The 23,427-nt window shown below is 39.0% G+C and overlaps 1 protein-coding gene across 2 annotated transcripts in view; it reads right to left on the reverse strand.

The window, feature by feature from the left end:
- Window positions 1-23,427, reverse strand: part of ddb1 (damage-specific DNA binding protein 1) — a 130,919-nt gene that overhangs the window by 20,356 nt on the left and 87,136 nt on the right. For both annotated transcript variants that reach the window (XM_069901467.1, XM_069901458.1), the window contains exons 18-23: window positions 13,502-13,613; window positions 10,907-11,030; window positions 9,350-9,514; window positions 8,639-8,733; window positions 7,388-7,558; window positions 1,929-2,038 (exon numbers count right to left, since the gene is read on the reverse strand). In XM_069901467.1, coding sequence (XP_069757568.1) covers window positions 1,929-2,038; window positions 7,388-7,558; window positions 8,639-8,733; window positions 9,350-9,514; window positions 10,907-11,030; window positions 13,502-13,613 — 777 coding nt within the window. The remainder of the gene's footprint in view (window positions 1-1,928; window positions 2,039-7,387; window positions 7,559-8,638; window positions 8,734-9,349; window positions 9,515-10,906; window positions 11,031-13,501; window positions 13,614-23,427) is intronic.

Consider the following 23,427-nt stretch of genomic DNA (forward strand, 5'->3'; position numbering starts at 1 on the left):
TTTAAAATTTAATTAATCATGAGGTTATTTGATTATCAACCAGGCTTTTTTTTCCTTTTCTTCTATCTTTCCTACTTTTTTGGGGAGGGAGGGGGAAAGAGAAAATATGAAATTATGCATTCTTTTTGCACTTATTAAAATTATTTTCTATGATATGGATAAATACTGTATTTGTATTGATGCAAATGAAAAATAAAATTTACAAAAAAAAATTGAACCTTAAAGGTGTTTGGGAAACAGAAAGATCCAAAGGTGGACAAGGGAGAGAGATAAAAGATAGGAATTTACAAGCGAGTTAGCTAAACTTCAATGATTGCTAAGATAGTAAGAGTCCATTATGAAGATCAGGACTCTGGGTACAGGTGCCTAACCTTTTATCCAGGATCATTGGGACCGGACACCTACCATTCTTTGGAATCTTCCAAATTTTGGAATTATTTTGATTTCCATCCCTTTAAGTCTGCCCAAGTCATGCTGTCATCTCTCTCCCACCCCTTGTCTGCCTGAGTCGTGCTGTCGTTCTCTTTCTTCCCTCGTCCGCCCAAGTAACGTTGCCGTCTCTTCCCACTCTCACCTGCCTGAGTCATGGTGCTGTTTCTCTCCCTCTCGCTTGTGTTGTGCTGCTGTTTCTACCCCTTGCCGGCCCAAGTTGCGCTGCCGTCTCTGTCCGCCTGAGTCGTGCAGCCATCTCTCTCCCCCTCGCCTGCCAGTCGAACTGCCATCTCTCCCCCCAATGCCTAACCGAGTCACGCTGCCATCTCTCCCCTTCATCCAACTGAGTCGCAGTACCGTCTCTCTCTCAGTCTCTCCAGCCCCCGCACCCCACTGTACCAGCACCAGGAGAATAGCCCCTTTCTCTGTTCCCCTGCATTGGCGCTGGTACAGTGATTTCAGCAGTGTGGGGGTTTGTGGGTAGCGACGATGGCCATTGAGCCACCATTGGGCCAACTGAAAGCACCGCAACGCTTGACTAGCATCTGTATAGGTGATTCGGAGGTGCTTGTAAAGTAACGGAAGCGACAGGATACACGGCTGGTCATGTTTGGTGCCAAACTCCATCTTTGATGAGCAGATGTCATCTACTGATAAAAGTGCAGGATTTTGGAGGTTGCCAGTTTTTGGAATTACAGGTAAAAGATTAGGCATCTGTTCTTGGAAGCGCGTGATAATATAGGCTAAGAATGGGAGGTCTGGCCTGACAAATTTGTTGAAGTTCTTTGAGGAAGTAACAAACAGGACAAAGAAGAATCAGTGGATGCTGTTAACTTGGATTTTTAGAAGGCCTTTGTCAAGATAAAGCAAATTAAGCTGCTTAACAAAATAGAACCCCATTGTATTAATGGAAAGCTACCACCATGGATGGAAGATTGACTGAATGGCTGAAGGCAAAGAATGGGAATAAAGGATTTTTTTTCTGGCTGGAGTTCCACAGAGGTTAATGTTGCATCTGGTTCTTTTCACGTTATATCTGTATCACAGAGCTGAAGGCTTTGTGACTGAGTCTATGAATGACTCAAAGATAGGTAGAGAGGGGAGTAATGCTGCATAACCAGGGAGACTGTAGAAAGACTTGGACATGTTGGAAGAATGGGCAAAGAAGTGACAAATGGAATGCAACACAGTTCTCAGCCTCAGGAATGTGCCACAGTGCAGTTAAGCTCCATGGTGGTTCCAAAACCCAGAGTTCAAAGCATCAAATCCTGAGACAGTTCTTGCACATGCAGTTGTTTGAAAGTCTCCATGGCTTCCCACAAGGCACAGAATACACAATGCATGCAGCGGAACTTTCCTTCCAGAATTCACCTCTACACACAATTTATAATTCACTCCACCAGGTGATTCTTTCATAACTCAAATCAGAGGCCACAGTTTACGTCATACAAGAGACAAAATTTTAAGAATGGAATGATTTTTACAGAACTGCTCACCTGTCTTTTTGACATACAAATAAATTGAAGGAGTTTTCTGCACCTAAGAAATTATCATCATCCAGTATCTCCACAGCACTCATCCAATTTGGGTTGAAGTCTCGAGCAATCTAAAGCAAAAAAGTAAAAGGAGCCAAATAAATTTTCCATTTCATTAATATGCCAGGTTGAGGCATGGTGGTACTAACAATGAGACATTGAACTGTGGCATTCCTCATTTGTCCCAATCCACTGAAGATCTGAAATTGCTCCAACATTAATTTCTGGCCAAGGGAAGGGGGTTGGGGGTTGTTGAGGAAATAGCAAACAAGACATTAGTGCAGTGTTTCTCAACCAGGGTTCCCCGGAACGCTAGGGTTCCGCGAGAAACAGTGATAAATAGGCTAATGCATTTTTTAGTAAATTTTGTTTAATTTTAAATTCATAATTTTACTATACACGGATGGCATATTGTTGGAAACTCCTTGGTTATTATAATAAAAGCTTCAACCTCACAATTATTTAAAATGAAAATCGCGGTGTGATGTCTAAAATGAGCAGTATGTTTTTTTGCATTGCCAATAAATTTGACAAAAAAGGGTAATTTTTTCCTTAAACTAGTTATCCGAACAAAAAAAATGTTTACCATGTGAACTACGATAAAAGTACAAAAGAGATAGATATTAATAATGGTATATAATCATTTTAATGCAGCAGTTCCCTGAGACATGAACACTATTTCAAGGGGTCCACAAGGGTAAAAAGGTTGAAAAACGTTGCATTGGTGCGTTGGTGTATCATGAAGACATGGAAAGTGCAGTGAAAATATATTTTGAGTTCGTAAAGTGAAATTATGTGGCTTCGTCAACAACAATAATTTCCATGGAGTAGAATGTTGTGAAGGAGCATGTACCATTTCAGATAATTTATTTACTTTTATTTAATTCAACTATATTATATCAGAGCCTGAAGGTTCACCCGATAAGAATTTTATAGAATTATGATTGTCTTTCTTCCAAGGACGGAAATTTCAATTACTTGAAAACATAGCTTTGAGATGAAAGGGAAGTTTTAAAGAAAATGTGCAAGATAAATTTTTCCACTACAGTGTAAATGCCTGGAATGCACTACCAGGAGAAGAGCTGAAGCACATATGATAGAAGTGCATAAGAGGCATTTGGACAGTCAAATGAACAGGCAGGTAATTGTGAGGGTGGGGGTGAGAATCTAGACAATGTTCAGGCAGCGTGCAGTCTGCATCATAAGTTCCTTTCACACTTGCAAGTGATCCCAGGAATTAACCGCCAATTGGCCTTTAAAGTGCCTGGTGTGAAAGCAAAATCAGCTCAGTGCAGGCGTCAGATGACATCAGCTCATGCCAGGGATTGACGGCCTCAATCCCTAGTGCAATCCCCGGTGTCTGCAGACACCAGCGTTGCAATCAGGCAAGTGTGAAACAGGTAATTGCATTTGGGATTAAAATGACCCAAGTTCTTGTGCGAGTGCAGGAAGAAAAGATTAAAATGAATGTATAAACTTTCCCATAGGAAAGTCACAGTGGGGTGGAACGGGGGGGGGGGGGGGGGGAGAGGGGGGGGGGAAGAAAGAGAGAGAGAGAGAGGGGGGCAATAAATAGCAATAGCAGACAATTTTTAAACAGCGTGAGAAAATTGATAGCTATCACGCACAATTTATAAAGACCGTGGGGAACAAGTGATGGCGGACCTGCCCTCCCAGAATGCCATGTGTTAGAGAAAAGGCTGCATGTTTGAAGTATTCATAGAGAGGTTTCTCTGCCACATGGCATTCTGGGAAGTCAGGTCCACCATTGCTTCCCCCCCCATGGTCTTTAAAAATTGTGCACGATAGTGCTACCAACAATCCCATGCTGTATAAAGTGAGCGCTATAGCGCTGCCAAATTTCGCACCATGTTTAAAAATTGTCCACTCATGCTATTTATTGCTAGCACTAGCATTTTCTCACAGTCTCTTGTGAAGGTTTTTAAAGGTCGGCACAACAACGGGCTGAAGGGCCCATACTGTGCTGTACATAAAGCTTAATTATGTTAAAATTTTGATTAATTTTGTTCAAATATAAGATCACAATACAGTGATCAGGGTTTAGGGTAGGTCCACTATCTCTCGATGCGACATAACTTCACCAGTAGAAAGTAGAACAGTCCTAACACCAGAGATGGCTCCTTGCAAGTGTGAAAGTGTTCACTGTCCCAGTTAGGAGAGATCAAGTGTGAAAAGCCAAACCCCCATTCCTATTCCAGGACACTGAAAGGCCAATTTAGTGGGATGCAAGTGTGAAAGGGACTATAGTTAGCACAAGGCACTTTCAAACAGGGAAAACACCTGCCTGTAAAGGCGGAGGTTCTTTGGCCTTATGACTAAAGATGTACCTTTCTGAGTGCGCCTTGGCCGGCTCTGAGGTATCGATGCCAACCTTTCTCGGGGAAGGATAATCGGCGGAGCACTGTGCTCTGCTGCCTGACCTGAGCATACAGCCACTGCAAGCGGTTGGTTAGGGGTGGGCTGATGATGTTAGCCCACAACCCATCTCCTCACTCACCCTTCTCCCTCCATTTTCCCCTCAATGCAGGTGCTGCGCTGGGAGCTGTCCAGGCAACAGAGGCCAGCAGGAGCCGTTGGGAACCAATAGAGGGTACCTGGTGCCGTCTGGAGCTCAAAACGTGGGAGAACAATGGCTGTCTCCCCGACCCATAATCCCCCATGCAGCTGCAACTGTTCTGGGAACCTCAGAGTGGTTCCAGCTGAGAGGGGGATTATGGGTAGGGAAAACGACCATTGCTCTGCTGCATATTTATGATGGGTGGTGCTACAGCACCAGTCGCCTCACCTCCATTGGCGCTGCGAGGCGCCAATGAATGGGACATTGGAGCAGCCTTTTAGGGCTGATGTCTGAAAGGTAAGTTTTAAGTTTCAGATCCGCTCTTGTATCCGCTCTTGACATGAAATGGTCTATAGACATCACGAGCCAAACAGCCTGTTGCTATGTGGCACTGTTCTATGCCAAGGTCATCTGATACTTAAACAGATAATCCAAGCAAGCCTTTGGCCCTGAATGTTATGGGCAGTTTGTCAATGTTAAAAATCACTATGGCTTTCCTGAAGGCCACTGATGAAAGAAACCATTGATAATTTGGATCTTTTCATGTCCATCCACATGGAAGTTGTGAAGTAACGTAAGCAACCCATAAACTGTTCCAACCATAGCAGAAAATGCCAGAAAAAAGGCAATTTGTTTAGTCACATACAGCTTGAAATCTCATTCTCACAAAAAGAGCAAATAATAGGAGTATAAATATCTTTCCATTTCATGGAACACTTTTGTGTGTGGGGGAGGGGGTGCGTAGAGAGAAAATGAGAGATTAAACATTCAATTTTTCCAAATAAAGGCTCTATTTAGAGAGCTAGATGACACCAACATGAACCAATGTTACTTAATAAATCTGGAGTGGGGGAAATATTTGATTATAAATTAACCATCATCATTTGTCTTGGTATCAATACCTGTATGACTAAGTTTCAGCAAACAGATTGTCAAAAATGCATGGACACCACTACAAAATCTTTAGTTTTCCAAGATGCCTGTCATTGAAGAGAAAGTCTGGAATGAGGAGGCTGCACAAGGCAACTTTCAAACATAGCAAACCATATATCAATGCATAGCAATGCCATATATCCAAGCTAAATAGCAACATCAAAACACAGTCAAGACATACTTAGAAAATATTCTGTCAGTCGGATGTCATATGCTAGCAGAACATTTTTCATTACGTCTGTCTTTAATTTGAAATAAAACAGACCAGATATGATGCAATTGGATTCTCCAAAATACGGGATTTTGGAAATAAAATGTACAAGGAGCGATACAACTCTAATGATCAAGTGTTTACGACGGCATGGGGACGAGTTGCCTGGTTCAGATACAGCAACAATTGCAATGTCATGAAAAAATTAACCTTTTCTCAAAGTTGGTCTTGGCATTAGATTAAGTACATGACAAATTGGATTAAGAATGGACTATAAATGCCTTTCTATCCTGTTCAGCTAGTCAAAACACACAGATGAATATTTATATCAAGTCCCCTTCTTTCTTTATGCTCATATGTGTCAATTTCCTTCATACCCAAAATCAAATGTCCTCAATCTTGAGTTTATTTAATAACTGAGCAAACACAGAACCTGGAAACAGAAAAGCAAATATTCAAAACCACGCATGAAAGTTTCCTTTATCTTCAGCTTAACTCCTAATCCAAGATTCTGCAATTAGGAAAAGACAATAATTTCCTTCAACATCCAACTCAATATCGACCTATTCTACTTGCACCTTTCCTTACACAGGAGGTGGGAGGGGCTGCCAGATCCTATCTCTGATGAGTAAAGAGACAGCACTCCTCCATAGGGTCTGGTCATAATGCCAACAGCTCAAAAAGGTTTTAAACAAGTCTATTTAAAGGGTCAAAGGTGTTTTTTATTAAAACAGATTCAAAACCATGGAGGTCAGTGCCCAATACATGCTTGCATGCATGCTTGGCTACAGACGAGAATGGGTTTTAGACTCCACGAGATCAGCAGACGATTGCAAGGCACCAGAAGCAGGAGGACACACTCCACTAAAAAGCGTAACAAGCAGCCCTACGGGAAAGGTGAGCATGGCAGCAGACCAGAGGGTTGAGTGGCTGCAGGCTCTCAGGTATCAGGACCAGGATACGAAAAGGGCTCCCAAAGGGGCCTCAGGCGCTGAAAATTTCCTGATTATATAAGAGTTTCAGATCTGGGTGCCAATGGATCGTCAGGAAGCCAAGTAGCTGCAGGACCCCTGGAGGACATTCAGTGTCTTGCATGAAACGAGGAAATCTACGTCTGAATAAAAAGGCAGATGGAGGTGGAAGGGCAGCGTGTGGAGCACAGGCCAAGAGCTAAAGGCCATAAGTGGACATGGATTGGAGAGTCGAAGAGAAAAGCTGAGAACTGATTGGTCGGTGGGGGGGGGGGGGGGGGGGTGTGGTTAGCGAGTGTGGGTCAATACATGGTCATAGAACTTGAGAATAGCAGGGAGTGCATGTGCAGAGCAGTGAGACTCTCTGGATCTCTCAAGGGACTCTTTTGCTTCTTTTCTCTTATTGTTTGGGGCAGGGGGTGTGCCAGGCAATGCTAATTTTGTGGCAGGTAAAAATTGACAAAATATTATATTATTAGTACATGACAATATAGGAGTTTTGAATCATCCCAAGATTATATCTAATGATCCTTTACTCCACTGCTAGAGAAATTATGTTATTCCTCCAAAAGATCCAAAGCCAAGCAGATATTCTTTTTGAAAAATGGATGAATATTCGCCCAACAACAATTTAAAAGCCTATACATTGGAGGACAAAATTGTTTGGTCTTTAAGAGTGCAGAAAATGCAAAATAAAAATGCTATACAAATTCAATTTAAATTGTACCTCTTCAAAATTGCCTTCCATTGGTTTATAAGCAAGCAGCAGCACTGAGCGCATCAAATCTCCCACAAGGATAAAGTCTCCCTTTGTTTTCAAGTAAAGGGCCATGATATTATTGTAGTGATTACATTCTGTGCGTAGCTCTTTTTCAGCAGTCCATTCATATAATCGCACCTATAATGACATATTTTTGCAACATGTGTGAAGAAATAACAATTAGGTTGCTTACAATGCCATAATTAGAAAAACAAACATTTTGGTTATGACTTTCAACTAGCTTTCAGCCTATATTTAACAGATGAAAACCGTATTTAGATTCTCACACTGAAAGATTTGATGGGAGATGAATTGCAATTTCAGTTTGGTGGGTCCAGCTTTGGTGCCTAAACTCAATATGAAAACAATTTAGTCATGCCTTTTAAATTGTCCTCTATATAGGGAGAGAAAGCAGAGAAATTAGACACTTTCAAGCAGGGAAAACACCCGTCTGTAAAAAAAGCGGAGGTTCTTCGCCCTTACGCCTAAAGACTTACCTCTCTGAATGCACGTGGCTGGCTCCGAGGCGCCGATTCCAACTCTTCTCGGGAAAGGATAATCGGCAGAGTGCTGCACTCCACCATGTGACCCGAATGTACAGCCACTAAAAGCGACTGGTTAGGAGCAGGCTTGGTGGGCGGGAGCCAACAGGCAGCAGGGGCTGTCAGGGCAGCGGGGGCCAGCTGATGCAGGCTGTGACAACCTCACTGGGCCGCTTCGGCCTTCGGGGCCATTCTCTGCAGCTCAAAACGCAGCAGAGCAATGGTAGTCTTCCCAACCCATAATCTCCCACACAGTCCCACCTCTGTCAGATCCGGAGGGTGCTACGAGGAGCCTCTCAATATGAATGCGACGCTGGAGCAGCCTTTTAGGGCTGCTGTCTGAAAGGTAAATCTTAAGTTTTCAATCCGCTCTTGTAGCCAGCCTTCAGGCAGAGGCCTGACATGAAATGGCCTGAAGAAAATACTCCCACACTAACCCAAGGACAAGATACGTGTTCTCTAGGGAAATTGAATATTCAGTAAGGGATTATATGCAGCAATTGCATGCAACTTTTTTAAAGATGCACAGTGGCAAAGAACACTCTTGTTACAATTTTCACATAGTAAAACAAGAGCCTGCATCACAGAAAAGTTTACATCAACTGTTGGACTAATATAAAAAAAAGACCCTCGAATTGAAAAAACGGTTATAAAAGTCTCACACAGATTTACACACCGTGCTGTTGATGCTTGCTAACAACTTGCCATTGAACTCCACCATGGAATATACAGCACCTTTGACTTCTTTTTCTGCTACTGTCTGAAGTTTACCTGTGGAACAAAACAATTAAAATTATGCAATTTATCGGGTATTCAAAAATGAATCAGTAATATTTGCAGAGAAACTAAATTAATCAATAAATAAAAAGTAATGCAGAGTATGCAAGCAATTTAACTGGAACAAGGCCTGTGACAATGTTATTTTATCTCCTTAACTGCACTGGAAAAGCAGCATGAAATTTCTTATTACATCTGGAACAGAAACATTCTAAGGAGTAATTCTGGCTTGGATCTGGATTCATCCCTAAATCTGCAGACTTATAAACATGGGTCAGTACCGCTCTTTAATGAACAGAAAATGATTTACATGCTAACACTGCACAGGCAAAATACACTGGAACCTCTCAATTCTAAAATTCACTGCCAGAGCACAGATCAAATATGAATGCTTCAGCAACCTCAATTATAAGCTATGGATTAGCAATGTTCAATTTTGATGCAAGACAAGCTTCAGGTATGCATCACAACTGCAGTGCCTTGGAGCCCAATCCCATCATTTGCTTATTGTGAAGTGTACCAGGATTTTGGGCTTGAGGCTGGATGAAAGCCAAAAAGTGATTATTCAATAATTCATCAACATTAAATACAAGCTGAACATTTAGCCTACCATCAGAGTACTGGAACACAATAATTCGTCCTTGTTTTGGTTCTGCTTCTTCAGGATAAACCATTGCTGTGCCCACAACAAAGTAAGTGTTGGGATCTTTGCTTAATTTGCAGGACACAATACTCAATGCATACTCATTTTGAAGAAATTGGTGAGCATGAAGAACTGAAAACAGCAGAAAAAGCTTTTATTAAGATCACAGAATATCAAAACTACACTCTATTGAAGTATAAACCAGTTAAAAAAAAAACTAAACAAACCCATAAAAACTTTCATTCTCAAAGGTACAAATCAAATGCTTTAACTAAAGTTGCTGCAAATCCAGAGAGATTAAAAAAAAAGATTTTGTTTCTTTTCACAATTACAACGATTTGACGAGAAGTAGAAATAGACACGCTGATCATCAGAGTTATCTTGTTCATTAGTGGTTCCCACAATGGATGAGGGGTTTGAAATTAGCTAGCATCCCAAGCATTAAAACACTTTCGGACTCGTTACCTGGAGAGCACAAAAAAAAACTACCAACACTATTTTATTTTTTACCCAAGCTCCAAAATAAAACTTTGATTCTGCATAACTGAAATATCAACAGTCCGATGGCTGATAAAATGCATAATAATGTATAAAATGTATTCATCATCTTTCATGAATTTCAGCAGAAATTTGAATAAAAGAAACAGACATGCCTTTTTGTGGCCTCTATACAATCAAAAAATAATTTTAAAGATGACCATAAAGAACTTCAAGCAAGACAGGCACGTCATACATATGAGTATCTAATAATGAAGTTACGTACAATAAATTATTTATAAACCGAGCTTATTTGTATTTACCAATGTCCCTCGTACTTGTTAGCAAAATCATTCATTTTCTTTGGGGGAAAAAATAAACTTTCATGGTTTAAGTACTGTAACATTCATTTTGGTAAATGAAAATTACTACATTTGAAAAGTGCTATGGGACAACATATGGATGCCATAAATCAAGCTTTTTCGGTTGCCAATCAATGGAGTGACAGATAGAAGAATATTATAGTAACACCCTGTTATCTGGAATTCAAGCAACCAGCAGCCTCAAACAACTGGCAAAAGAATTGTAGAAAATAAATAGGTTAAAAAATGGAGAAGTTTAAAATTGGTGAACTAACAGCGAGGCGTGCCAATAACGCAACATGCAACCTCAAGCAACCGAAAAATTCACTTATCCAGCATCTACCAATCCTCATATGCGTTGGATACCAGGGGTTTTACTGAACATCTCTTGCTATTTATCTCCTACTTATTCTCAGTGTTTGTATGTTGAGCAATTAAATTATGGATACCTTGAGAGTACAACACAGATAATTAAAAATCATAACTAATTAGTTTATTAAAAAGTCATAATATAGCAAATAAGTAATTCAGAACGAGGTTCTAAATTATTTGACCATGCCTCTGAACAACTTTGCGGGGAAGAGCTGTAAAACTTGTAGGTGGTTGAAATCGGAACATGCAGAAGATTGCCGAGTCCACGCAAACACCAAGCAAAAAGTAGATTCCAAGTAAGTGCTACCTTTACCTTCAAATGTATGCTGATCTATGATTAATAAATTGTGCACTTCCACTTCATCCCCAAATGAGCTCTCATGCTGCGAAGTACTACTTGGGAAAAGCTTACTGGAACTGACGCTGGTGGAAAGAGCCTTAAAATGGGAATGCAAAGAATTCTCAAGTAAAACATGACTATGAAGTAACAATCAAGAACATTTCCAGATAAGACCATTTTCTATTTGTAACATATTACTAATTAACCCCTCCTCACTTGGATTCACCAATCACTTGCCAGCTATTGTCCCACTCCTACCCTTCACCTATTTATACTGGGTGTCTTGACAGAGGATGCCTGACCCACTGAGTTCCACAAGCAGTTTGTTTGTTCCCCACTTCCTCCATGACCACTGCAAATCTGTTGTAAAATTTATCTCCCATTACTTTCAACATAGGTACCACAGTTTCAGTGATTCTTTTCCCTTGGTCATTCTAAAGTTCCAACATGGATTCTTCTTAACTGCATGTTAAATTTTACTAACTGACCCACAGTCCAAAGATGAGTTCCTCTTCTTTGTATCACCAGTTCAATGCTGCAAAACTGTCTCTCTAACATGCAATTATAGATCGACTATTATTTCCCCAAATTCAGACCATTGATAATGCCAAAGATCCTGCAAAGACTTCAAATCCATAATTCTTCCAGATTGTTTGTTGGGCTAAGTCAAATGGATGCAACCACATTATTCCAAATAATCCAGAATCAAGCTTTAAATTCATATTTTATGTAGTTATCACAATCATTTACTTTACCCCTGACACATTTCCCCATTCCATCATTTTTTCATTACCACAGATACTGAACTAAATCTCTGACTGTCAGTTAATGACTAATGTGTTTATTTTTTTAAATTGAAATATGCACCCCCAGACTTCAATTTACCAATGTCCTGCCAAACTCCCCAAATTGCAAATCATTAATTCTGCAGCTGATATAATTTCCTGAACAAAACCCAAATCGCTCATTATCCTAAGCCTCATAACTTACATCAACTCCCTAAATACATTTCTCCTTTTCCAGCAGATTAAAGTCAAAATCTATTAGAACTAATAAAATCCCAACATGACTTCTTTTCTACAAATTTATTTTCTCCACTTTCAACATCTGATCCATTGACAATCAGCCCATCATATTCTATCATTGATCCTTTGCCTAGTTAACTTCTTTGCTGTCACCAATTACACTGATCTGTTTATTACCCAAGAATCTATATTTTCATCCTTGAATATATTCAGCAACGAGCAAAAGAATTCAAAAGATTGGATCTCCCCCATATAGGAATGTGTCATGATATTAAGTGCAAGGAGGATACTGATAAATATCAGCAAGATATAAATAGGTCGAAGGTTGATAGATGAGATTTAAAGTGGGGAAATCCAGGGTGATAGATTTTGTATAAAAGTACGTGGAGTCAATACAGAATAAAGAATCTTGTTCTAAGAGGGGTGGAATAGAAGAACGAGAGTATGTGTGTAGAGAAAAGTGAGAAATTAATTAACAAGGCATACGCATTTCTAGCGTTAAATACAATGGCATACAAATCATGTTAAACCTTTATAAAACACCGTCAAAGGCTCAATCAGATTACATTTAATTCTATGTATTACAGGAATCACGATAAGGCATTAGAGAGAGTCCTGGGATGAAAGACTACAATTACAAACACTGTTTAGCGACTGGAACTGTTTTTTTCAGAGAAGAGAGTGTAGATGGAAGTACTGATAGAAACGCATAAAATGATAAGATTTGGACAGAGTGGAAAGCTGTTCTTGTTGCTTAAGGGATTGAGAACCACAGGTCACAGGGATAATAAGTTTTTTTTTTAAATAAGCACAAGTTTTTTTTCCCCCAAAATTCTGCATGAGGCTGGAATCTGGAATTCATTGTTGGCATGTGTGGAAGATGCAAGTCTCATTGCAGCCTTCAAGAGTGAATTGGCAAGATTACAGAGAAAAGGCCAGGTGTGGAACAAGGGTGTTGCGCTAATTGAGCTGGTTCTACATGATGGGCTGAATACTGTTATCATTCTACATTTTCCTTCAAGTGGTTGATACACTATCCTGAATCCATGTCCAATAATTCTGGACTTCCTACACTCAGCAGTTCTATGATCAATTCCAAATAATTTATTATTCAGTGAGATTACTCCTCATGTTTTTCTTGTTAACTCAAATGCCAAGGTTCCTCAATTGCTCTTTACAGGACAATTTCCTCATCCCACAAATTAATCTTTTGTGCACTGACAAGATCTGTTTATCCTTTTTCAAATCTAAAACTGTATCAACTCTGACTTCTTGTGTATACCCACCACCACATTCATGCAACATTTTCAGCTGCCTTCACTCCATTCTTTGGCAACTCCTCTCCAAACCACGAGCTCTTTATCTTCCTTAGACATTTACAATGTTAACATCTGTGACTAAGCTCCTATTCACATCACCATGTCCTTTCACAAAGGCTTGGTGCTGCTTTTATTCCCTCTGTTGCACTTGAGATAGTTTTCTAGATTAAAAAAATTAATTAAACAGTAAAAAGGACTTTAATTTCTAAAAAAAATTATTTTACCTGAGTGCTGGCACTTGGTCTCAGGACAGAAGTGCCGCCACTGGGATCTAATACTTCCACTCTACTGCTTACTAGCCCAAAGCATTGTGATGCCTCTTGGTAACAGATTCTCCTGCACAAGAAATAGAAGTAAGATAAAGCACAAAAACAGGATCAAAAAGAAATTCAGCGGTGCAAATGTACAAGAAATGTTAAAATTACCAACATGAATCAATATTACATCAATAATGTTCACTGAACAAAATATTGAGCAATGTCATGCCATTCCTGTTTTTCCATATTTCTACTGTTTCTTTGTTTCTCCATAATGGTCAGTGTGCACAACATATGGAAACATAACTGAGTTTCTCTATTAGTTAAAGGAATAATGGATAGACAATGAAATTTAAATATAGTCACCACAGCTGCTGTAAAACTCCACATTCATTTGTAAAATGGTAACCTTGTTTAGCAAAACCATTGGTTGAACAAGCACATTGTTGAAGCAGCAAAAAGCAAGCTTAAAACTGACAGAGGTGTAGGTAAGACTCTATTCCATAGTATTAACAAAAACCTTGTAATGATCTTATAAATTCACAGACAATACATTAAAAATTGTAAGGACTGTAACATTAAGTTTAAGGGAGCCATTAATCCTCATAATACTGCATTTTTTCTTCTGATATTGTTGTATTATATTTGTTGACAACCACCTACTATCCTGCATTGACAAAATCAAAACACTGATCTTGTTTATTTGCTTCATCAAGTCACCCTCAATTCTAGTTGGTTGAACTGTCATTGATAATGTTGTTTACTTTTGAAAAATAATCAAATCCAAAGTTTTTTAAAAAAACCCTATTATTTGGTGTTATTTTACAATAGTTCCGTCAGGTCACAACTAAAATACAAATCTGTTATTTCTTATTTGCTAACTAATCTGTTGAGCATTTTTTTTTGTTTTTATTATGTAAAATCAGCATTGAGTGTTTCAGTGTATTACAATTCAAATTAGTGATGTCAAAAATGACTCAATCATGTGTTTCAAACAATCTAATTGTGAGTTCATTGCAATTTTAAATACTTAAGGAGCAATGGGATATGGATATTGAGATTGCTCTGGTTATTAATGACAGAACCTGACTGACATGAATTGGTCTATTTTGAAAAGGGGAGTAAGAGGGAAAGGATAGATGGTGGTGAAAAACAGGGTAAGGGGAACTGCAAACGAAATAACATGTCAATATTGAATACCTCAATTGAGATCACTAAATATGATTATTCCTGTGTCTTAAAGCAAGGATCAAGGTGCTATAGAGTTGGGAGAGGTCATAAAAACATTCAGCACAGAAACAGCCCCTTCATCTCAATAATTGTGCTGATTACAAAGCACCCATTCACGTTAATCCTATTCCTCCACATTCCTCTCAAAAAAAATTACCTAGCTGCACAAGCTAGATTTCTTGCAGCCTTCTTCACTGAAGACAACCCCCCATCTTGGGTTCAAATAGGAATGTACTCAATGGAGGAGGGGGAAGCAAAGGACTTTATCTATGGAGCATAAAAATCACTAAAGAAAAAGATGGATAACTCCATTCTAATACATTAGAACATGGCAAGAAATTAATTAATGTATAGGAAAAAAAAAGTCGGGATATCAATAAAATCATCAGTGTAAAAATGTGTTATTGCCCATGAACATGGGCGATAGAATATTAAATTTGTGGTATGACAAAGGTGTAACTGTTACACGGAAGGAACTCCTATGGCCTTTGAACAATTAAAACACAAAAACGGAGTAGCCAATGGGACCTTTGTTGTTTTCTCCAGCTTAGATCGATCGTAAGAGAAAGGTGGGGACCAACGTTGGCCCCACCTGAAATTAGTGAAACTGAACAAACAGGATGGGGAATACATCCAAATTTATAACAAAAATGTACTATGCTCTCCAGAGCAAAAGGTTAAAACCAGGCTTACAGAAGTTAAGGGAAAGATGGAAGTCAGACTTGGGTATAGTGATTTCAGAAAGAAGCTGGTCAGGTTAGTGCAAGGACAGCATGACATCAATTATAAATGCAAGATGTGGACTAGTTCAATATAATGTTTTGCACCAATTATATCTTACCCCACAAAAGTTACATAGATCAAAAGCCGAAATTTCAGAGATGTGTTTCAGATGTGGGACTGAGACAGGGACTTTTCGACATGCCACATGGTTGTGTGTGAAATTGAGGCCATTTTGGCAAGAAATCACAGAAAAATTAACCAGTATAACAGGAGTGGCCTTCAAGGGCAACCCGGAGCAATATCTATTAGGTAATTTCATGGAAATAAGCTACAAATTGACCAAATATCAAATCTCATTTATAAAAATAGCACTGACAGCAGCAAAAAAAATGTATTGCGATCACTTGGAAGTTCGACTCATAGCATGATGAATGGCAGAAATGAACAGCTGTATACCTATGGGGGAAAAAAAATCACATACAACTTAAAAAAAATAAATCTGACACTTTTGTAAAGGTCTGGTAGGCCCACGTGGAGGCCCAGATACAGTAATAAAAAGAAACAAAAAAGGGTATAAAAGTAACTATTATATATTGTAACAGAGTTCTGTGTTGTGTATAGGCCTAAGTGTTGTGTGGTTTTATGTTTAAAAAGTGACAGTTTGCCTTAGAGAACCAAGGTGAAGGTGGACTGCTGAGAGAGTGGGAGATGGACTGAGCAGGTGTAGAAAATGATCTAAAAATTTCTGGACTTGGACGACAGGTGCTGTGGAGTGGAAGAAGGCCCAGAGCATGAGTCATGGTCTGGAGGACAGTTTAGAATGTTGGGATTTCAAAAAGGATGAACATTCCAAAAGCAGCCAGAAGGATCCAGACCAAGCCAGTGGTTCCTCTCTCCGCAAGCAACACAAGACCACTTCAAATTTTGTGCTCTCTCTTTCTCTCAAAGATCTTTTGGCTTCAGTTTACCAAACAAACTGAATTTTGTTTATGATATTTGCTTCAGTTGAGATCGAAGTTATGTGAGTCTTGTGTGTTTTGTGTTTGTTTTGTGTCTAAGTTTTTCTATGGGCTGGTTGGAAGTATAACTTCGACTTTAATTACATATATTATATTTAGGCTGGGGAATTTATTAGTTTTACACTGTTATAGAAATTTGCATAGTAACCAGTGGGCATTGTTATAAAAGGGGGGATTTTGGAATTAAAGTTTGAAGGTGAATTTTTTGTTAATAAAATAATTGTTCATCTTTACCTCTGTGTATGATATGCCTTCTTTGTGGTTGCTGGTTTGATCTTGTAACAATATATAAAAACATAGTTTCCCCAACTGTACTCTATATACTTAAAATATATGTAAGCTCTGACGGTGAACAAATCTGTATGTATGGAAGGGGAGGAGGGAGAGAATGACTGTTTTGTTTTTGTGTTTGTGAGAAAAAGTTTCATATATTTTTTTTTAAACTTTATTTAAGATTTTTTTTTTCTTTTTTTTTTATAACATGAATAACATATAGGATTACATTTAAAAAAATTAAGAATAAAATAATAAAATTACAATACAATATCAGTAATCTAAATAAACTATACCCTCCCCAATAATTATTACACATTAATAACCCAACTCAAATTAGTCCAATCCCCCTTTCCCCCCAAAATAAAGAGTGAAGAATTAATAAAGTTAATAATATATGAGAAAAAAACCCACTTACAAAAAAAACAAAAACATAACCAATTAAAATACTAACAAAAAGAAAAGTAATTAATACTAAAATATCAGACTTAAAAAACATATTTAAATCAAACTTAAATGCATATATTTAACAAACGGAGTTAAGATTAAACATATATTTAACTCTAACTTAATATAAAAAATTAGTAAAGTTAGTAACATTATGTATCAAAAATTCTTAAACAATAATCAATTCTTAAAAAAAATTGTAGCATGAAAAAAAAGATGAAAAAAAAACTTTCTCTATAGAGATAAACCTTCACCAAATATCAACTAACTTCACATCTATCATCATATTAGTCACATAAACCACCATCTTAAAACAAAATTCAAACCTCATTAAGTATTGTACAATTCAATTTTAGTACTCTTCCACCATTTTTCCCTTTTACTCTTAGTTATCCAATAAAAGCTCCAATAAAAGTTTCATATATTTTATATTTAAAATGTGACTATGTATAATTTTTGAAATAAAAACAAAAATAAAAATATTCAAAAATAAAAAAGGAGGCAATTACCTCTCAGTCTGCAACTTAATTTTTTCTAATCATTAGCTGGTGATTTGAAGCCTATGTATAGGTGGACAAGGTAATTTAGCAAAGTGGGCATGATCATTCATTGCTGTCCTCCATTCTTCACCACCCAATTGATAATGAATTATATACAGCAATATTTTTTATCTCCCGAACTTAAGGCTAACTATAGGACACCCAAGTAACTCCTGAACCAGAAATGCTGCTTAATTTAAAAAGTTAACATTAAAAATGAAGAATCTGAAGACTTGTTATGCAAGGACTAAACAGTGAGACAAACATGAAGAGTTATCATTACTGTACATGGAAAAGCTATGTGGAAATTCAGATGTTAATGCATGAAGTAACAGCAGTCCCTGATAAATAGTAATTATGTATTCTAATATTTCTCTTGATAAATATTTTATACTGCATTTGCATTTTATTCTTCAATGCAAACCTCTGCAAAGATATGCTTATTTGTTATTGCTTAAAAGGCAGTCAGTGCCTCAAAGCAAAATACTTCTCTGATCTTCCCAAAGACAGCACAGATCACTTTCAATTACCCATTGGTGCCAAATTTGTGCACCTATATAGGTTCAACATTAAACAAATTATTTATTCAGGCTGGATCAAGTAACTTCATTGACTTTTTCCTTTTTATATTTTAAAAGAATATCTTTAACGAATGTGCTTAACAAAGGGTTAGTGAGTTGGGTGAGTAAATAGTTGCTTTGCAACATGCTGGGAATGTAATTGCCTTCTAACATGACCTTCCCTGTGCTGTAGTGAGATAGTAGCTAACATCACAAAGAATGTAGTAAAATAAACCAAGAGTAAGGACAAAATTATATTTCCCAGCCATTTGCAGACACCACAAGGGAATATGTTTTTATAAAAACAAGAATCGCTAGCTGTGTGAAACTTGTAGAACATAGACCCCTGCCAAAAGGTGTATAAAAGTAGGGTGAACACACTGTATGCTTTGAATTGGGGCTCAGTATAGAGGACGAGTTACTGACTCTTTCTTTGTACCCCTCACTTCCGCTAGCATTATCAAGGTTGAATAAAGAAACTGTTATATGCTTAATTGATTCTGCTGTTTGTTTTATTGCAGTGTGGGCTGACTTTCATAATATTCTCAGACATGGGAGTTTACAGGTGTATTGTCACCATTTAAAACAGGAAAAGACCTCCATCATTCATAAAGTTTCCAATTACCCCACTACAGTTTTTTAAAAAATTTTATTTAAAACAATCTTCATACTAGTATAAAAATCTAACTTGCCTCAAGCAAGGTAACAGCTGTTACCTGTTATGCTATCTTCATATAAATAACTATCAGTCACTAAAAAAAATATTGTACAGATAGTGTTAGGTCTGCTTTGTTCATGAATGAGTGAGACAAACACCAGACTGAGTCGAAATCAGGGTTCTTTGTTCTTTATTACCGGATTGTAACACTTGCAACTAAACATGTTAGTTGGAGAATGCATTCTGCCGTTATCAGCAAAATGGTGATTTTTTATACCCTTGGATACGTGCTTAGAACATCATCATATCATTACTTGTCCAATGACTAAAACTGTTGCTATCCTTTCCCTGCTAGCTTCCTGCCTCTTGTAAGGTAAAACATCATGAGATGGGAATGTGTAGGGAGTTACCCTGTACAGGGCAGTAACAAGAAGGGGAGGTGTCCTTGTACTCCTGTTAGGTAAAACATCATGAGATGGGACCGGAGAAGGAGTCACCCAGTACTAAGGAGTAACAGAATGCATCCTTGTACTTACAAGATAAGAGAGACATTGATGGATTGAGAGGCAGGAAGCTAGCAGGGAAAGGATAGCAACAGTTTTAGTCATTGGACAAGTAATGATATGATGATGTTCTAAGCATGTATCCAAGGGTATAAAAAATCACCATTTTGCTGATAACGGCAGAATGCATTCTCCGACTAACTTTGTTGGTCGCAAGTGTTACAATCCGGTAATAAAGAACAAAGAACCCTGATTTCGACTCAGCCTGGTGTTTGTCTCACTCATTCATGAACAAAGCAGACCTAACAATTTGGTGACCCCGACGTGATGGGTGAGTGAACACTGGACGACGGTTTCTGTTTTTTCTGACAATCATCTCAGCCGGCTGATAAAAAGGTCCAGAGAAGCCTGTTTTAACAAAATTCTCTTTTTTTTTTTTAAATCTTTATGATTGTCAGTAAGAACTGGAGATCGGACAAATTAGACGACCACAATTGAAGGTCGCATGCCAGGATTGTAACACGTAAGTGATTACAGACAAGATAAAAGTCCTTAAGGTGTTTGAATGACATTTATTAAGTGCTTCGCAAGAAACTACTAGAGTTTAAAAGTCTTTATTGTGTCGTTGCAAAGTCCAATAGAGTGAGAAGGTGGTCTATAAACAATTGAGGACCTGAGTTTTCTGCCCTAAACTGGTTATTAAGAGGAGAAATCTCCCACGTGAAGGTTGGGCTTTGAAAGAAAACAAAGGTTCAGGCTTATTGGCCTCAATTGTATCTGAGAGACTGACTTATAAATGTCCGGTAGGTATGATAATGTCTGTACACTTGAGAAGTTAAGAATTTATTTCCCCAATTCGCCGTGGTGGAATACCACAGCAGACACTAGAGACCTTGAGACAACAAAAAAAGTACTCAGGGACGCCTGCCTGGTGAACAAGAACGACGACAGAAGGCTGCGACAGCTGTGTCCGGATCAGGTAGGAGATATTAATGAAAAAGTTGACAAACTCCTAAGAGACACCCAGTTTATTCGAAATACTTTTGATAAGTTAAATGAGGGTATTCCCAACATCACCAAGGAGATAAAGTTACGTAAATTCATAGATTGGTACAGGGAAACAGGACAAAAGTATAGCCCAAATATTTGGTTTTCTAGTTGTAATTTAACTTTCAGACCCCTTTGGGAAAACAGAGAGTGGAAAACGAGCAATCAGAGTATACAGGACAGTCTGAAGTCAATTGGAGGACAAGACTTCGAGACTGTTCTTTTAAAAGATATTAGTCATCCAGCTTGCAAGGGGACATTTTTAAAAGCAATTTTCGTTGACATAGATCCCCTAAACAGACAAAAACCTAAATTAAAACAGGCATTAGAAAGCGGTCCCGCAGCTATGGCTGTACAGTTGCCTGCTAAGACTTTTGACCAAGTTATTAAGGAAATTAATCAGGAATTAGAGGAGCGAAATACCAGTAATGCGGCATTGGAAAAACAAAAAATGCTCCGAAAATGTGTAGACCGCTGGAGGAAGAGGGGTTGGTTACCCGGGGGCACTGAGATGTTCCTGACAGGTGAGAGAAAAAAAAATTTTAAAACGTAGTGTCTTAGATAAGCTGGAAGAAACAAAACACAGAAGGGAAAGGAAAAGTGCCTGTTTCCAGTTTCCAGCCACGAAGTGTCCGGGTTTGCTCTCTCCCTCCCTCCTTTCACCCTCCCCCCTCTCTCTTCTCTCCCCCTCTCTCTCTTCTCCCCCCCCTCCTCTCTCACCCACTCCCCCTCCCAATCCCAATCTGTGGCGGTGCTGCCCTGAAATCCCCAGGTTGGGCAGGGCAGAGAAATACAATTTGGTTTTAATTTTGTGCCCACAATTCCAGCTCCGCATCAAATGGGATCCTGTTTTATCCTCTCTCCCTCCCTTTTTCCCGTACCCCCACCATTGCGGGATCAGGGCAGACATTGTGGGCTGACGTGTAGCTCACTCGAGGTGGGAGGGAAGGAAGGAGTGATAGTTCCCAGTGGTGGGAGACCCAATCTGATCCAGACCAGTGATCACAGGATGAGAACCTTTTAAAACCTTTGAAACGAAAGTGTTAATCTGAAGACTTTTCTCCCAGTGGGGCCAGTGCAAGGCATTTTCTCTCTCTATCTCTTGTGCTCTGTGTATCTGCCTCTCTATCTCTTTCTCTCGCTATGCTCTCTCTCTCTCTCTCTCTCTCTCTCTCTCTCCCTGACACCCCAGATGGGATACTGGAGTCACGTCCCTTATATCCAGATATTGAGACACTGGGGTGTGACAAGAACCACGGGAATAGGGACACATCAGACGAGGTACAGGCCCCTTTAATAAAAATAGAAGGGGGAGTAATAGATGTAGAGACCCCTCTGGAGTCCAAGAAAATAGAAAAGGAGTTAGAGATACAGAAATGGAACATGAAAAAGGTTCAGGATAACATTAAAAACTTAAACAGAGATATTAATGTGCTGGGGCAGATCAGTGAGGATCAAAAAGAATTAATGATAGGTGTATTTAAGGAAGTGGAAAAGATAACTACAACACTGTCAGGAGAAATTAAAGCTGAAGGAATGGTAATAGGAGTAAAGGACGAAAAGTGTAGTACAGATGAGGAAACGAGATACGATCCACCATGGGAGGAAAGTAAAAGGAAAAGACTCGGGAGGGAGAAAAATAGACATGCCTACCTGGACATAGTTAGAACAAAAGAGAAAGATGTGAAACAACTAAACTATGGCCGAAAAGATTATCTTAGAGATGAACGTGACCAATATACCTTTGACCCTGAGACATTGGAAGCTGATAGGGACAGTGACAGTGACGAAGAAGAGTCAGAACAAGGTGGGATAAATAAATGCATGCCAAGAGTAAAGAAGGAGCAGAAATCCCCAAAATTGAGATATCAATGCCCATTACTGATCACGGGACGGGGAACTCAAAAATATATACCCTGGTCACGAATGGACTTAGAGAGTTTAATGAAAAAACTACCTCCGTTGAGTAATGGGGCTAGTCCATGGATTTCTTGTTTTGAGCGAGAAACCTGCCAAGAACAATTAGCACTCGCAGATGTCAGAACTATCATGATAAAATTAAAGGCAGAAGGGGCCCTGAAGCAAATAGAGAGAATTGTAAGAAGCAGTAAATTGGGGGATGAAATAGAATTTAACCCACTTCGGAATAAATTTTGGGAAGCACTTAGAGAAACATTTCCTACACCCTATAGTTTGGATGCCTTGGTAACCCTTCAACTAAAGGAAGGAGAGACTGCACACGAGTATTTCACTCGAGCATGGGACTTATGGGAAACAGGGACTGGAGAAAGACCCGACCACAGCCCCTTAGGAAGGGCTCACTTTCGTAATGGGATAATAAACGGACTACCTGCTACGGTTCAAGCAAAATTAAGGGACATTGTGGGATTAGAGACAATGTCAGAGGATTTGTGGAAAAGACACCTGACACATGCAATCAAACGACATCGTCAATCAGAGCATGCTAAGTCAGAAAGTGCGTCCCAGAAGGAGGTGGACAAAACAACCGATAAATTGGTGAGAGCCATAGAACATATAGGGGTTAAATTAGCGGCCCAACAGATAGTCCCACAGGTCATGGGGCCAGTGATAAATCCGGGACCCCAAGTAAGAAATGGTTGGGAAAGACAGCTAGGTACAATGTATAGAGGGGAACATGCAGTATGCTGGTACTGCCAAAATCCTGGACACTACCAGCGGAACTGTCCGGAGGCTGGGAGAGCAAGGGGAAAAAGATTACCCTCTATTAGAGGCTATCGGGGAAGAGGAGGAAACTTAAGAGGACAAGAAAGGGGTAGGGGTGGACATATTGATGGGCCCCAGAGAATCGGGGGGTGGCAGAGTGATCAACAAGTCCAGGCACCTCAGTGTAATGACTATATTGAGGAAAGTGC

The sequence above is a fragment of the Narcine bancroftii genome, chromosome 1 (assembly GCF_036971445.1).
Source record: "Narcine bancroftii isolate sNarBan1 chromosome 1, sNarBan1.hap1, whole genome shotgun sequence".
Lineage (NCBI taxonomy): Eukaryota > Metazoa > Chordata > Chondrichthyes > Torpediniformes > Narcinidae > Narcine > Narcine bancroftii.